The sequence below is a fragment of the Symphalangus syndactylus genome, chromosome 10 (genome assembly GCF_028878055.3).
Source record: "Symphalangus syndactylus isolate Jambi chromosome 10, NHGRI_mSymSyn1-v2.1_pri, whole genome shotgun sequence".
Taxonomy (NCBI): domain Eukaryota; kingdom Metazoa; phylum Chordata; class Mammalia; order Primates; family Hylobatidae; genus Symphalangus; species Symphalangus syndactylus.
Window position 1 is genome coordinate 22,770,779 of NC_072432.2, and position 16,740 is coordinate 22,787,518.

General features: G+C 42.3%; 1 protein-coding gene across 1 annotated transcript in view; it reads right to left on the bottom strand.

Annotated features, from left to right (window-relative positions):
• The window catches only part of ST8SIA6 (ST8 alpha-N-acetyl-neuraminide alpha-2,8-sialyltransferase 6), a 123,628-nt gene that overhangs the window by 59,273 nt on the left and 47,615 nt on the right, over positions 1–16,740 (bottom strand). Inside the window, exon 3 of the mRNA XM_055296681.1 lies at positions 13,344–13,433. Within this exon, the coding sequence (XP_055152656.1) occupies positions 13,344–13,433 (90 nt within the window). The remainder of the gene's footprint in view (positions 1–13,343; positions 13,434–16,740) is intronic.

Consider the following 16,740-nt stretch of genomic DNA (forward strand, 5'->3'; position numbering starts at 1 on the left):
AAAAAAAAAAAAAAAAAAAGAAAACCTAAGAAAAACGTTCATTCAATTATTTGTTTATTTAACAAAAATTAATTGAGCAACTGCTGTGTGCTGAACCCTTGTGATTGGCACCAGGGGATAGACGTGTGAACAAGACATTGTCCCATTCATTTTGGAGCTCAAAATCTGAAACACAGAATAAAGAATTAAGGCACAAAAGAGCCTATCCCACTTGTTCTCCTAATGGCAACTGCCTAATTTTCGTTTATTCAAAAAATATAGTTAAGACTAGGGGAGAAAAAGAGCACTTTTCCCTCCCACTATAACTCCATCTTTCTAAATCCTATTTTAGCAATGTGAAAGGGACAGATAGGCTGAAGAAAGAGAAAATTCTAAGTCTTTAACAGACCATGACAAAAGTAGAGCCAGATAATTATTTCTAAGAAAATGCAATTACTTTTTTATCGCCATACACTGAATGGCTTTCCCCATCGTGCTCCCTAAGTCTCTAATAGCACTGCTTATGGAACACACAACCCCTGACCATAGACAATGCAACCGAAAACATTAGTCTCCTGTGTGCAAAACAACACTTTTATAACAACAGGCAATTCATGCCTGCTCTCTCTAAACCTTTGCCAAACAGAATACCAGGGCAGGCTAATTATATGAGCTAGCTGAAAATTGCATGTGTTTAATGGAAAGGCATCCCCTTAAAGAATAGCTGAGAGAGGGTCTTAGCACCAAAAACAAAACAACAGAGAAGGAGTGAGAGGGCAAACATGGGGGTATGGGCACCCGGCATTCTCATTAGCATACCGCAGTTAACCTCTTTTGTTGATGCACATCAAAGAGTTGTCAAATTCTCTGCCTGGAAAAAGATGCCTTCCATGATTAGAGAATTTTCTCCCTCACTCACTCAGGTGTTTTGCAAAAACACGCAGCTATTTGTCACTCTCAAGTTGAGAACTTTGGTCACTTTGGAAATCAAAAACAGGTAATGTCAGAGACCACTGAAGACAGTCAAAGGCAAGTTTTACTCACTAATTTGCACATCTGTCAAGGAATATAGCCAGCTTTCCACAGGGTCCGTTGGAGCAAAGACCAATTTTCCCGTTCTACTTTTCCAGCATCATTTTGTCATATGTCTGATGTGTGGAGGGTGCCACAAAAGGTTTGGAACTCAAGTCCCTCAGGAAAAGCTTCATAAAGATCCTTGTAACACCCACATACCCAACAAACAACAAACAAAACAACAGCTTCAACATCAAAACTGGCAGGTAGTGCATCTCCAATGCATGAACTACTGTAAGTCCACCCCCGAAATCAGTGACTTTGTCCACCCCCGAAATCAGTGACTTTATCATGAAAGGGGAGAAGCATTTGCAAAAGTGTTTGTTCCAACCAGTCTATAGAAACCTAGAGTCCTGGCAGGAATGATGGCCTGCTCCAATCAGGGAATTTAAGAAGGGCTTAAAGGAGGGAATTTTCGGCCAGGCACAGTGGCTCAGGCCTGTAATCCCAACACTTTGGGAGGTCGAGGCGGGCGATCACGAGGTCAGGAGATCAAGACCATCCTGGCTAACACGGTGAAACCCCGTTTCTACTAAAAATACAAAAAATTAGCCGGGAGTGATGGCAGGTGCCTGTAGTGCCAGCTACTGGGGAGGCGGTGGCAGAAGAGTCGCTTGAACCCGGGAGGCAGAGGTTGCAGTGAGCTGAGATCGCACCACTGCACTCCAGCCTGGGTGACAAGAATGAGACTCCGTCTCAAAAAAAAAAAACAAAAAACAGAAGAGACTTTTCCCAAAGATCTAGCTAGGCAGGTTGTAGATAAATACAGGTACAATAGTAGGGGACTATTAACAGCTTATCCCTAAGTTCAAGGGTCCAGTGGAGGGAATGGGAGAGAGGGAGAGAGGGAAAGCTAGAGTGAAAGTGAGAGAGAAAGAGTAAGAATGAGAAAAGGAGAGAGTGAGAGACCTATAGAATCACCTTAGCGTTTGTTCCGTGATGCAGCACTTCTTTCAGTCATGGACGTAGGCCAGGAGTGTTGGGTCACACCTGTGAAAGGAAAATATCTTGGGCCCCCAAAATCACTAAGGAAAACTCAAGCTGGGAACTGCTTAGGGCAAACCTGCCTCCCATTCTATTCAAAGTTATCCCTCTGCTCACTAAGATAGATGCATATCTGATTGCCTCCATTGGAAAGACTAATCAGAAACTCAAAAGAATGCAACCGTTTGTCTCCCACCTATCTGCGACCTGGAAGTTCCCTCCCCGCTTGGAGGCTTCCTGCCTTTGCTTCCAGTTGTCCTGCCTTTCCAGACCGAAGCAATGTACTTCTTATATTGATTGATGTCTCATATCTCCCTAAAATGTATAAAACCAAGAGATGCCTGACCACCTTAGGCACGTGTCATCAGGATGTCCTGAGGCTGAGTAACAGGTGTGTCCTCAACCATGGCAAAATAAAAACTTTCTAAATTAACTGAGACCTGTCTCTGATTTTCTGGGTTCACATTTTGGTAACCAGGAAGGGATTCTGAGTGGAGATGCCCATCACCTTTGACAAATCTCCTTTTGGTGCCTGGTACCAGCATGAGCTAACTTTATAGCTCAAACAAATAGGAAAATTTGCTGAGGTCTGAGAGCACCCTCCAGAGAATCCCTGATCTCCCAAAATTTGGTTGAGATCTAAAGTTTATTTTTCTGTACAACTCCTTTTGGGGGGACTTTACTTGCTTCCAACAGGAAGGCAAGCTTTCCTGCTTCCATGTCGATGGAAGACAGGTACCTCCTTTATGGACCTTGAGCTCGCTTCCCACAGGGAAGATAAGTTTTGTTTTGTTTCCTGCTTTTTTTTTTTTTTTTTTTTTTGAGACGGAGTCTCGCTCTGTCGCCCAGGCTGGAGTGCAGTGGCGCAATCTCGGCTCACTGCAAGCTCCGCCTCTGGGGTTCACGCCATTCTCCTGCCTCAGCCTCTCCGAGCAGCTGGGACTACAGGCGCCTGCCACCACGCCCGGCTAATTTTTTGTATTTTTAGTAGAGACGGTGTTTCACTGTGGTCTCGATCTCCTGACCTCGTGATCCGCCCACCTCGGCCTCCCAAAGTGCTGGGATTACAAGCGTGAGCCACCGCGCCCAGCCTGTTTCCTGCTTCTAGGATGGGAGAGAGCAGTCTACAGCTTGAGACCCATGACTAAGTAAGAAGCTGGTTTGGGATTCCGTCTTGCCAATTATTGTAAACAACAGAAGTTAGTATTAAACAACCAGCTGGTGTTAATTTCTGCTTACACTTACAGCACTCAGAAATCATATAATTTGTGTGATCATTGTTAGTTTTGCTTAATGGTTTTGTTCTTTCTTTCTGTCTTGGTCAAATCTGAAGGGGAACCCTAAATTATGGAGAACAGGGTCTCTGAAGTGGGAGGAAAATGGCCATCAAAAGGAAAAAAAAAGATTTTTAATTTTAACTACAAAAGGGGCTTTATTTACACAACAAGGCCACCTTTTTGCCAGCCAGACCAAACTGAAAGAGCAATGGCTGTACTTCTGAAATAGCAGCACTTTGTCCTAGCTGAAATGTGGTAATAAGATTTAAAAAACAAATTTGTGTAAGGAGCTCCATGATTAAAAGCCAGCTTAATGAAAAGGCTAACAGCCAAAATGTGTGTGTGTATGTGTGTGTATGTGTACATGTTTGTGTGTATGTGTGTATGTGTACATGTTTGTGTGTATGTGTGTATATGTACATGTTTGTGTGTATATGTACATGTTTGTGTGTATGTGTACATGTTTGTGTGTATGTGTGTATATGTACATGTTTATATTTGAAAGGCCTTCATGTTTTGAGGGTTTTTTTTGTTTGTTTTTCTCTCCTAAGATCTTGTCTTTTTTTTATGCAAAAGTTTTTTTTCTTTTTTCTTTATCTTCTCAGTTGACTGAGTTCTGTTTTCACCTGATTTTTTGACTAACATGGTTATTGCAACAGAGGTTATTCGGGTTTTTAAGGAAGAGTGTAGTTTAATTTTATGTTTAATTTGACTCATAAAAATGAAAGTATCTCCTTCTAGTACCACCAGACTTTCTCTCTCTATACCTTATGATGTAAATTTTGCTATTTGATTTTCGTCTGAGTTGTTTCTTTTAATGTGCAAACTTAAGGCTGTTTAGCTGACAACTACGTAGGGTTGTAAAACAGATTATCAAGAATCTGAAAGTCTATAATAGGAAAAAGGGGGTGCGGTTATAAATCTATAAAATGTGCTTCCATCGGCATGCCTAATACGTCTTTATATGTATTTAGGCGTTATGTACACAATGTTTCACTACTAAAAATATATAAAAGAGCTCTAATTAATTGGCTTAAAAAAAGTGCTTAAATCAAATACCAAAAAAGAAAAGACTAGTCACATGCTTTTAAAGGTTATATAACTTAAGTAAAATCTTTAATAAATAAGCTGGCTTTAAAATTATTGGTAAAGTAATATTATAAGTGTCTTAAGAATTGCCAGCATACATTTTTGTTTGCATTTATTAATCAAGCAATTTCATACTTATCCTTGCCAAATAGTATGAGATGTCAAAATTTGGCATGGGTTACAAAACTGTAAACCCAGCCCCAAACAGAATGATCTTTGCTTGTGTAATTTTTAATAAGTAAGACATTGATATGGGTTTAATGAAAACGGCTGTATCTCAAATTTAGTAAGATTATCATAACTTCTAATCCTGTGGCTTTAGGCAGTCTAGTCCACAGACAATAAAGAGGTTTGTTTTGGGAAAGAACTGTTATCGTCTTTGTTTCAAAGCTGAACTGTAAACTAAGTTTTTCCCAAAGTTAGCTTGGCCTGTGTTCAGGAGTGAACAAGGACAGCTTGGAGGTTAACAGCAAGATGGAGTCAAGTCAAACTTTTTTCACGGTCTCAGTTATAATTTTGCAATGGTGGTTTCATAACTTTAAATCATGACTATCACAGTTTTCATAAATAATCTAGGTAAACTATTAAAATAAATAATTAGGTAAATGTAATGGGATAAATACTTGTAGACAAACAGGTCATAATTTATAAAATAAAGTTGTATTAAATTATAGATATTTCATATTTGGGAATTTTCCAATAAAAGAAGTTTCAGTGATAATTTTTTTTTTAATTAAAGTTATTACATCCATATATCTTCTTGTAGGTGCTTTTTTTTTTTTTTTTTTTTTTTGAGACAGTCTTGCTCGTATCACGCAGGCTGGAATGCAGTGGTACAATTTCGGCTCGCTGCAACTTCCTCCTCCCAGGTTCAAGCAGTTGTCCTGCCTCAGCCTCCAGAGTAGCTGGGACTACAGGTCTCCGCCACCATTTCTGGCTAATTTTTGTATTTGTAGTGGAGACAGGGTTTCACCATGTTGGCCAGGCTGGTTTTAAACTCCTGACCTCAGGTGATCTGCCTGCCTCAGCCTCCCAAAGTGCTGGGATTACAGGCGTGAGCCACCGCACCTGGCCCCTGTATATGCTTTTAAAGTCCTTGTAACATTGAGCGACAGGGCTTTAACTCCTGGGTTTGAAAAGGACATCGAGTCCTGCTAAATCTTAAACACTGATAGCAATTAAAGCCTTATCTTCAGGCCCCATACAAGATGCCAATCAAAATAAACTGCATGCCTGAGATACAGGGCAAGAAATTAAAGCTATTCAACGCCTCAAAGCCCAGGGACTGCTGTGAAAGACATAGGTCCATAAGATCGTAAGGGCCGATTTTGAAAGTTAAAATAAGTTCAGTTTCTCTATAAATTAATCATTAGTGTCAAAGGCACACTGATGCAAAACTAGTATACGGATCCCTGTGTCAAATTAACAAGATTTTCTAGAAGCATTAACCAACTCCTTAATAAAGGTTATAAAGGTTATAAAAGGCTTGTGGAAGTTATATTTTATAATCAAGATTAAATTTTATAGACTGTTTACAAAATTTTGAACAAATGTAATTGGCTTCATGCTGTTTTCATTAGGGCTTGTTTAGAAAATTAATTCTCTTCTCACAAAGAATGAAGGTTTTCACTTTATTTTTTAATACTTGAATTATCACTTTGGTGAAATAAATGACTTCACAATGACTTATAATCCTATTTTGTAATATTAAGTGTTTTAAACTTTTGATATATGACAAACTTTCTAAAATCAAATTATAAATTATGTCTTTTTCTAATCTAATTAATCCTTTAAGACGTTAGGTTCCCTAAAGTCCAAAAAATGACATAATTTGGCTTATTTGGTATAAAAATTATACAGGAAGCATTGTCAAATATAAAGTGGTATTTAGTTTTCTTAGGGCTGTATTTGTATAAATATGTTGTTGATATGTGTTCCAGAATTATGGGAAACTCCTGTAATTCTGATTTAACTTAGTGTATATTATCAGTAATAATCATAATTGTTATAATCATTGTGTGCCACAGGGGTAACCAATTTTCTTGTCAATTGTGTCTTTTGACTATGGCTGTCTTAAAACTTCTTTTTCATCCATGGACAATTGTTGTCTTGTTCTGTTCCTCTTTAGAGGGTGGTTTTATAATCAGCTATAAAACTTCAACAGGTGCTTTTAAACGCAGTTTTCTAATAACTTTGTAGGTTGTGATATCAGAATGCAGGAGAAATTTTCAGAACTCATGGAGAGCTAATATATTCATGAGTATCAAGCAAAACACAGGAATTAACTGCATGGACTAAACCAATCTTTTTGACTTTTTGCTTAAAATGTTTCCTGATCCTTTGTTTTGTTTTTCAGACTCTTAAAACATTTCTTTTGAGCTATTGACAGCTTTTAACAATTTAGTATACTCCCATGAACAAAATTTGGAGCATATTTGTTTCTAACTGATTTCTCTGGAATTAGGAAACTATTTGTGAATATTCTTAACTGATGGCAATACAGTTATTTGCATAAGTGCAATAGGAATCTGTTTTCATTTGTAACAGGACACAAGTGGAGAAACTGGTTATTTTACCAAGGCTTTGATTGGAATGCTGTGCTTTCCTTTAAAGAATCAAACTTGACTTATGGAGCCAATAAAGCCCTTGGAAAAACTGGCCTCAAATTTTGTGTACACAGTCCCTGTACAGGGTTTCTGACCTGTGGTAAAAACAGAATGTCACTTTCTGACAGGCACAGAACCTCCAGGTTAAACTTGGAACCTCGAGAGAGAGGAAATTCACAAAACTAGTAAGTATTTGATGGCACAAATCCATGGCTGGGCTTGGCTTTTAAAAAGTCTTATCTGAGATTCTGTCGATGGAACACAGTTCCAGGAAAGCCAATTTAAAAAACTACGTAAAAAATAATTATTCATGCTGCACTATATACAAATAATTAGGAAAGTATAATAAGCAAACCAGTGCCACCAGGATTTGTCTTTAGTAACATGGGAAACTGGAGAGAGAAAAAAATTGTTTTCCAAAACGATAGTACACGTGTTAGATTCTAGTCTTGCCTAATGTTTTCTTTTCCATTTTTATTATTTTCTACAGTTTGGACCAAATTCTAATTTTGCTTGGCTGCAAGTCTTCAAAATAATGTTTTCAATTTTTTTTTTTTTCCATTTTTCCTAATTTGGAGTCACTAAAATCTAAGCTGTGCTTTCTTCAAACCATGAGAACTGAAACCAGACAATTTAAACTTAAGAAGAAAATAACAGCAACCAATTTACATACATAAACCACTTTCATACCTACCTACTAACGTATGGACTTCCGAGTAATGTGGCCTATATCGATTTTTCCAGGATTGTTCTTTTGTTTGTTGTTTTTTCCCCCCTTCCTCCCCCTAATTTTCTTTTCACAGGACAGGAGACTTCGCAACCTGATAAAACGAACTTTCGGGGCCTACCCATCTGGGAATAAACCATCCTAGCCATGAAAGATCAGATGAAACCTGAGACCAGAGACTTTTTTTTTTTTAAATCATTTCTCCAAAAGATTTTAAAAAAGAAAAAGGGTGAAATGTGAAAGGAAGATATCTTGGACCCCCAAAATCACTCCAGCTGGAAACTGCTTAGGGCAAACCTGCCTTCCATTCTATTCCAAGTTATCCCTCCCCTGACTAAGATAGATGCATATCTGATAGCCTTCTTTGGAAAGGCTCATCAGAAACTCAAAAGAACGCAATCATTTGTGTCTCACCTATTTGTGACCTGGAAGTTCCCCCCATACTTCGAGTCTTCCTGCCTTTGCTTCAAGTTGTCACCCCCTTTCCAGACTAAACCAAGTTACTTCTTACATATAATGATTGACGTTGTCCTGGGTGACTGTGTGAAGAGACCACTAAACAGGCTTTGTGTGAGCAATAAAGCTTTTTAATCACCGGGGTGCAGGCGGAGTGAGTCAGAAAAAGGAGTCAGCAAAGGGAGATGGGGTGGGGGCAGTTTTATAGGATTTAGGAGGTAGTGGAAAACGACAGTTAAAGGGGGTTGTTCTCTTGCAGGCAGGGGTCGGTGGGGAGCTCCGGAGACATATTATCCAGGAGAAGGAATGTCACAAGGTAATGTCATCAGTTAAGGCGGGAACCGACCATTTTCACTTCTTTTTGTGGTTCTTCAGTTGCCTCAGGCCATCTGGATGTAGACGTGCAGGCTTGGGCTCAGATGCCTGACAGAGGTCTCATGTCTCCCTAAAATGCATAAAACCAGGCTGTGCCCCAAATACTTACGGCAAATGTTGTCAGGACTTCCTGAGGCTGTGTCATGGGCGCATCCTCAACCTTGGCAAAATAAACTTTCAAAATTAACTGACACCTGTCTTAGATTTTCTAGGTTCATGTGCCCGTAAACACAACACTTTGAGAGGCCAAGGCAGGAGGATCACTTGCACCCAGGAGTTTGAGACCAATCTGGGCAACACAGAAAGACCCCATCTCTACAAAAAATAAAAATTAGCCAGCCATGGTGGCATGCACCTGTGTCACTGGCTATTTAGGAAGCTGAGGCAGGAGGATCGCTTGAGTACAGGAGGTCAAGGCTGCAGTGAGCTGTGTTCGCGCCACTGCACTCCAGTCTGGGCGATGGAGTGAGACTCTGTCACACACACACACACACACACACACACACACACACAGAAAGGCCGGGCGCGGTGGCTCGCACCTGTAATCCTAGCACTTTGGGAGGCTGAGTCGGGCAGATCACAAGGTCAGGAACCTGGCCAATATGGTGAAACCCTGCCTCTCCAAATAACACAAAAATTAGCCAGGCGTGGTGGCATGCGCCTGTAGTCCCAGCTACTGGGGAGACTGAGGCAGCAGAATCACTTGAACCCGGGAGGCGGAGGTTGCAGTGAGTCGACATCGCACCACTGCACTCCAGCCTGGGTGACAGTGAGACTCTGTCTCTAAGAAGAAAGAAAGAAGCATGTAGTTAACCTGCAACGACGCCAAAAACAAGAGTTTCTTCTCCTTCCTCCTGCAAGGCTCTTGTATTGGTTCAAACCCTGAGAGAACGCCAACAAACAACACAATGCAGTGTGGAGCAAGTGGCAGTTTTAATCAGTGCCTGACGGCAGACAGGCCGAGGCCTAAAATGGCGTCATCCCCAAATGAGGACGGGCAGGGGTTTTATAGTCTCCTGTAAACGGGAAGTGTCTCAGTCTGATGTAACTGCTACGTGGTACCCGGTCGGCCTCTCTCCGGGTCTTCAGGCCAGCTCTCTTCCTGCTTCTGCTATCTTGCTGACGCACGCTGATGACGTAAGTGGCCTTGCGTCTTGGTACTGGGCCTGGGAAGGGAGGAGTTTTTCAGGCCTCCGCCAGCTTCAAGGTCCCGGGGAAAGTCTTTCACCTCCGTCTTTCTGAACTCTTTTTCATGCTCCTCCTTGGTCCAAAGAAAAACCGGATGGCAAAAGAGCCCAGAACCTATTGGTGAGTTCCACATACGTCAACCTCCCTGGGAAAAGGCAGGCAGAGATGAAACGGGGGGGTGAAAAGCTATGAGGGTGAAAGTGGATTGAGTGGGGCCAGTGGAAGATACACAGCACCGTGGATTCCCCTTGCAAGCTTAAGGCCCGCTAGTTGGAATTTAAGGAAAAGAAAACAATAATTTTTTTTTTTTTTTTTGAGACGGAGTTTCACTCTTGTCACCCAGGCTGGAGTGCAATGGCGCGATCTTGGCTCACCACAACCTCTGCCTCCCGGGTTTAAGAGATTCTCCTGCCTCAGCCTCCCAAGTAGCTGGGATTACAGGCATGCACCACCACGCCCAGCTAATTTTGTATTTTTAGTGGGCGGGGGGGAGGGTTCTCCATGTTGGTCAGGCCGGTCTCGAACTCCCCCCCTTCAGGTGATCCACCCGCCTCAGCCTCCCAAAGTGCTAGGATTACAGGTGTGAGCCACCGCGCCCGGCCCAGAAAACAAGGATTTTAATAGGACTATCTTTCTGTGAGAAACGGAGCTAACATACAGGACTGGACTGCTGTCGAATCGATTAACTCAAATCAGAGATCTTAGCCAGTATCAAGCTTTCCTAATAATTTCAAAGATCTGCAGCGAAATGAGGGGAAATGGGGCTAGAGGTGAAGTGAAAAAGTTAAGAGATTTCTGCTGAACTGTAGCAGAGAGATTGCAACTCTTTTTACTTGTCAGGATAGAATAGACTATGATATGATAACGCCAAGCTCTCAATTGCTTTACAAAACAAAGGTTTGTTTCTTGCCCATGAAATGCCCACTGTATATCTGGAGGGCCGTCTAGGACAGCTGTGCTGCGTGTGGTTTAAGGCTTGCAATGGTTCATTTTCTGCGTCGACGTGACTGGGCTCAGGCATGCCCAGATAGCTGGTAAAACATAATTTCTGGTTGTGTCAACAGACTCAGACAAAGCAGAGGCAGGCTTGGGACATCAAGGGTGGACACCCCAGTCCTGTCTTCCCACTTGCACATGGCCCAGGATAGTAGGTGAGGTTTCCAGGTGAGGTCAGTGGGCTTCCTCACACAGCAGGAACCTTTAAATTGTTCAACGAAACGGCTTCTCTTTTAGACCCAGGGAGTTCCACAGCCTTTGAGCCATTCTCCAAGCAGTCCTGCCTCCTGGATCCTGGATTCCATTAACTTTAAGCAGGACCTCAGCCAGAGATCAGCCTGCTAGGGACACTCAATGGATGCTTCTCTTCCTCTAAGCAAATATCATTAGTCTATTTACCCAGAGGCTCAGTGGAGAAACAGGTTAAACCAGTTTACCTACCTTGGTTTCTTTATCCCCAGGTCAAACTCCAACACCCCCAGGGAAGGGAAGGAATGGATTAGAGGCAGCTGCTTAAACACTATTTCTAACATTAAAAGAAGAGGTGTGTGTGTGAGAGAGACAGATTGAGAGAAAGAGAATTATTATTAGGAAGAGAAAGCGAAAAACATGAAGGCAAGGAAGACCGCTCACTGGGTCTTCCTTGTATAAGATTGGCATGTGGAAATCAGCAATACCTCTTACTGAAACCATCTTTGAAAATTATAACTGAGGAAATTATGACATGAAAGAAATCAGACCTAACCGACTCCATCTTGCTTCTAATCTTTAAGCTGTCCTTGTTTATTCCTGGGTGTAGGCCGAACTCACTTTCAGAAGGAATTCAGTTCATGGTTTGACTCTGAAACAAAATTGATAATAGCCTTTTCCTGAAAGGACTCCCTTCTGCCAGGGGAGCAGTCTGCCTTTGCAGGACTAACAAATTAGCTACAAGATTAGAAATTACAGTTTAGGGGTCATGCGGCCTCTGGCTCCAAGAGTCTGAACCTCCCCATGTTGCTCCTGGGGATAACGGCACTACTGTAAAATCTAAGATCAGTACTTGAGATATTTTTCAGACCCTAGACTGGATGGATCCGCTGACACCCCCAGACTCGTAATCTGGCTCAGCCAGTTCTGCCGTCCCACCCAGGAACAGAAGATGGCAAGAAAAACTCACTTCAACTCCCTGATTCACTCCAACCTGACCATCAGCACTCCCCACTTCCCAAGCGCCTACCCTCCAAATTATCTGTAAAAACTCTGATCCCCGATCCAACGCTCAGGGAGACTGATTTGAGTAATAAAACTCCGGTCTCCCACACAGCCAGCTCTGCGTGAATTACTCTTTCTCCATTGCAATTCCCCTGTCTTGATAAATCGGTTCTGTCTAGGCAGTGGGCAAGGTGAAACCATTGGGCGTTTACATTATCCTGAACCATCTTCAAATGTTGTCAGGCAAGCATAAAGCAAGATGAAACTCGGATTACTTCCTTTCAGGGAGGTTACAGGCATAACCTCGTGTCCCTGCCCGACACACACACATCCTTTGTCCAGCACCACTGGACTGGGCGCCTTCTAGGAACAATCAACATGGTGCTTCTCACTTCAGAGTCTCAGGCCACCAGTGCCTCTTCCATGTAGATGAGGCCTGAAGCACTTGGATTTCCTTTTTTTGAAGGAGATGTTGTAGCAAACCCTCTAAAATCTAGGATTGTAAGCAGCGCAGGGGAAGCTGAGGGAGTGTCACAGCTGAGACGGGGTAAATCGTTCACCTGCTGAAATTCTAAGCACAATTTTGTACAAGTGTGTATTTTTCTAGGATAGCGTTCAGAATACGTATCACGTTCTCAAAGGATTGAGGGCCTATAAAAGTTGAGCCAGTAAAACAACATGGTGTTTTGAGGAGTTTTTTGGTTGATTTTAGAGACAGGATCTCGGTCTGTCACCCAGGCTGGACGCAGTGGTGCAATCATAGCTCACTGCAGCCTTGAACTCCTGGGCTCAAGCAGTTCTTCCTCAACCTCCTGAGTAGCTGAAACTACAAACCTGAGCCACCACATTCAGCTAATTTTAAAAATTAGTTTTAGAGTTAGGGTCTTGCTCTGTCCCCTGGGCTGGAGTGCAGTGGTGCCATCATAGCTCACTGCAACCTTGAATTCCTGGTTTCAAACGATTCTCCTGCCTCCGCCTCTTGAGTAGCTGGGATTACAGGCACATGCCACCCAATTTTAATTATTTTTTGTAGAGATGGGGGTCTTGCTATGTTGCCAAGCCTGGTCTCAAACTCCTGGCCTCAAGCAATCCTCTAGCCTCTGCCTCCCCAAACACTGGGATTACAGCCATGAGCCACCGCACCTGGCCCCTACATGATATTTTTAACAAATGTGGATCCAGGGACAAATAAGTTGAGTCCCACTGCCGGGGTCTGACCCTGGTACACGTTGTTTGGCCCCGGGTCCATCATGCTCATTAACAGGAGCTTCAGAACCCAATGGAAAGCCTGAGAGTGAACACAGTCTCATATCCAAATGACTTCAGAGACACTGTCAAACATTCTGAATATAAAACCCTTGTTGTAAAAGGAAATTAAATGTGAAGAGTAGAACTTACCCTTTCGTTTTGTTAGAGAAAGACTCAATGCCATATTGCAGATTTTTGCATTTCTCCGTCAGTTGGAGCGACTTCTCATTCAGATATGTGCTGTTTCATGAAAGAGATTTTTAAAAAGATTGATTTAAAATGAGAGCTTATAAGATATTGTTAACAAAAATCAGATTTAATTGATAAAGTGTGTCCAAATGAAGTCTGATTTTTACTTCATTATTGGATTTCTCCATGGAAAAGGAAATTAATATTTTCATTTCTGATGGGTCTAAATGAAAAAAACAAAAAACAAAAAACTTATGCTGTAAAGTCAAAAGTAAAAGAACTCTATTTTGAAGACTTTTTTTTTTTCTCTTTTTGAGATGGAGTTTCGCTTTTGTTGCCCAGGCTGGCGTGCAATGGCACGATCTCAGCTCACTGCAACCTCCACCTCCCTGGTTCAAGTAATTCTCCTGCCTCAGCCTCCCTAGTAGCTAGGATTACAGGCGACTGCCATCACGCCCAGCTAATTTTGTATTTTTAGTAGAGATGGGAGTTCTCCATGTTGCTCCGGCTAGTCTCGAACTCTTGACCTTAGATGATTCATCCGTGTCAGCCTCCCAAAGTGCTGGGATTACAGGCATGAGCCATCGCTCCCGGCCTTTGAGGACTTTATACTGGCAGGTTCTCCTATTCTGAGGTTAGTATTTACAATGAACAAGTAATTTAATAGTTTTAATCACTGCGTTTATTTTATTTTTATTTATTTGTTTATTTATTTTTGAGATGGAGTCTTGCTCTGTCGCCCAGGCTGGAGTGCAGTGGTGCATCTTGACTCACTGCAAGCTCCACCTCTCAAGTTCACGCCATTCTGCTGCCTCAGCCTCCCGAGTGGTGGGACTACAGGCACCTGCCACCATGCCCGGCTAATTTTTTGTATTTTTTTAGTAGAGACGGGGTTTCAGCATGTTAGCCAGGATGGTCTCCATCTCCTGACCTCATGATCCGCCCGCCTGGGCCTCCCAAAGTGCTGGGATTACAGGCTTGAGCCACTGCGCCCAGTCGCGTTCATTTTTAAAGGATGTTTTCTTTGGTAGAAAATATGCAGACATAGGAGATCATTAACTCTCTCCATAATGAACACAAATCTGGCCTTTGATTATTCTGATAGCTGCAATATACTGGCCTGGTGCTATTTGTTTTATAAACTTTGAAAACTGGAAGTGGAACAAAAGAAAAAAAATCCGAAGTCAGGTTAAGGACATGGGTTACAAAGTCAGCCTGCCTAATGAGCCTCATGGACATAGGCGTGTTATTGAACCCACTCCAGGCATAGACTTCCATATTTCTAAATCAATGATAATTGTGCTTACCTCATAGTGTTATTGCCATGATATATATATATGCTAAGAAAACAATGTAAACCACTTGTAACATGCATCACATATATTAAGTGCTCAAAAAAAAATCAACTATCTCTTTCCTTAGACTTAAAAAATATATATGCAACTCTGACTTGCTGTTAATGCATTTATTTCATCATCCTGAAGGTATTCATTGATAGCCTAATATGGGTTGGGCCCACACACAGGTTATTTAGGACAGGGAGGAAGAGAAAATAGACATGGTCTCATTCCCTAATGGAGCTTGCAGTCTAATTAAGGAGAAAGATATCAATCAACAAATAACCACACAAATGAATATGGAATTACGAACTGTGATTGGTTATGGTTGAACCAGAGTAGGTGGCTCAGAAGAGTAGGTCTCTACTCACACTGAGGGGTCAGAGGAGGCCTCCAAGGGAGTGTCATTTAGATGGAGACACCCAAGGATGATCCAAACAAAGTGGGTAGTGCATTCAAGGCAGAGGAAAAAGTGTGTGCAGGCCAGGCGCAGTGGCTCACCTCTAGTCCCAGCACTTTGGGGAGCTGAGGCAGGCAAATCACTTGAGCCCAGGAGTCCAAGGCTGCAGTGAGCCATGATCGGGCCACTGCACTCCAGCCTGGAGTGCAGTAAGAGTAAGACCCTGTCTCAAAAAAATAAATGTGCAATGGTTCCAAAATGGGAGCAGCCTGGATTATCTAAGGAAATGAAAAGATAATAGGATTCAAGGCTAAAGAGCCATGGCGTGATTGCAGAGAAATGAGGAGAAATGGGGCAAGAGAGGAAGTGAAAAAGTTAGGAGGTTTCTACAGGACTCTAGGAGAGAGCTGATGGCAACTCCTTTTACTTGTCAGGATAGGATAGACCATGATGTGATAACAAACAACGTCAAGCTCTCAATTGCTTTATAAAACAAAGGTTTGTTTCTTGCTGATGAAATGCCCACTCTATGTCTGGAGGCCCGTCTAGGGCAGCTGTGTTCCATGTGGCTTAGGGCTTTTGATGGTTCATTTTCTGTGTCAACTTGATTGGGCATAGGGGTGCCCAGATAACTGGTAAAACATGATTTCTGGGTGTGGCTGTGAAGGTATTTCTGGAACAGATGAGTATTTGAATCAATAGACTGAGTAAAGGCTGCCCTCACCAATGTGGGTGGGCAGCATCCAATCTGCTGAGCACTTGGATAGAACAAAAAAGTGGAGGAAGGGTGAGTACACTCTCTCTTCTTGAGCTGGGATGTCGTTTTCTCCTGCCCTTGGACATCGGTGCTCCTGGTTCTAGGACCTTCATATTCAGACTGGGACTTATACTGTTAGCCCCACGGTTTCCATCAAAGTCTCCTCAGCCTTTGGGCTTAGACTGAACTACACCACTGGCTTTCCTGGGGCTCCAGCTTGGAGAAGGCAGGTCATGGGACTTCTCAGCCTCCCCTAATTATGGGAGCTAATCCCTCGTAATAAATCTCTTGCTATCTCTCTATTGTTTCTGTTTTTCTAGAGAACTCTAATACAGGGATCCAAATTGCTTCAGTCTTGTGGCACCTTCATTTCAATTACCTGCTTCCATAATTGATGTTGCAGGAGAAGAACATGCTGGAAGGTCTTTCCCTGTATCCAAATGTTTGAACCAGAATTACAATGCATCATTAGCCAGAGCTGGTCACGTGCCCCACCTGATTGTAACGTGGGAGTCAGAAATGAGCCACCCTCCTGTGTCCCCAGAGAGGAGATCTGACACAGGTGTAACTGGAGACTTCACCACACCTGTGTCCATGGGCAGGAAGAGAAGTGGGCAGATTTGAGATCCATTCTAGAGGCAAGACTGACAGGACTTCCTAGGAGATTGGATGTGGGAAGTGAGGGATAGGAAGGCATAAAGGTAAAGAAATAAACAAGACAGAATCATAATTAATTCTCCAATATTTCTCAGAAATCCTTTCTAAAAACACTGCCTGCAGAGTACACATGGGCTTACAAAAGTCCCTCCTAATCCTGGTAGAATTTATCTCTCCCGCCACTTCCTTCCCACTTCCCTCCAGTTC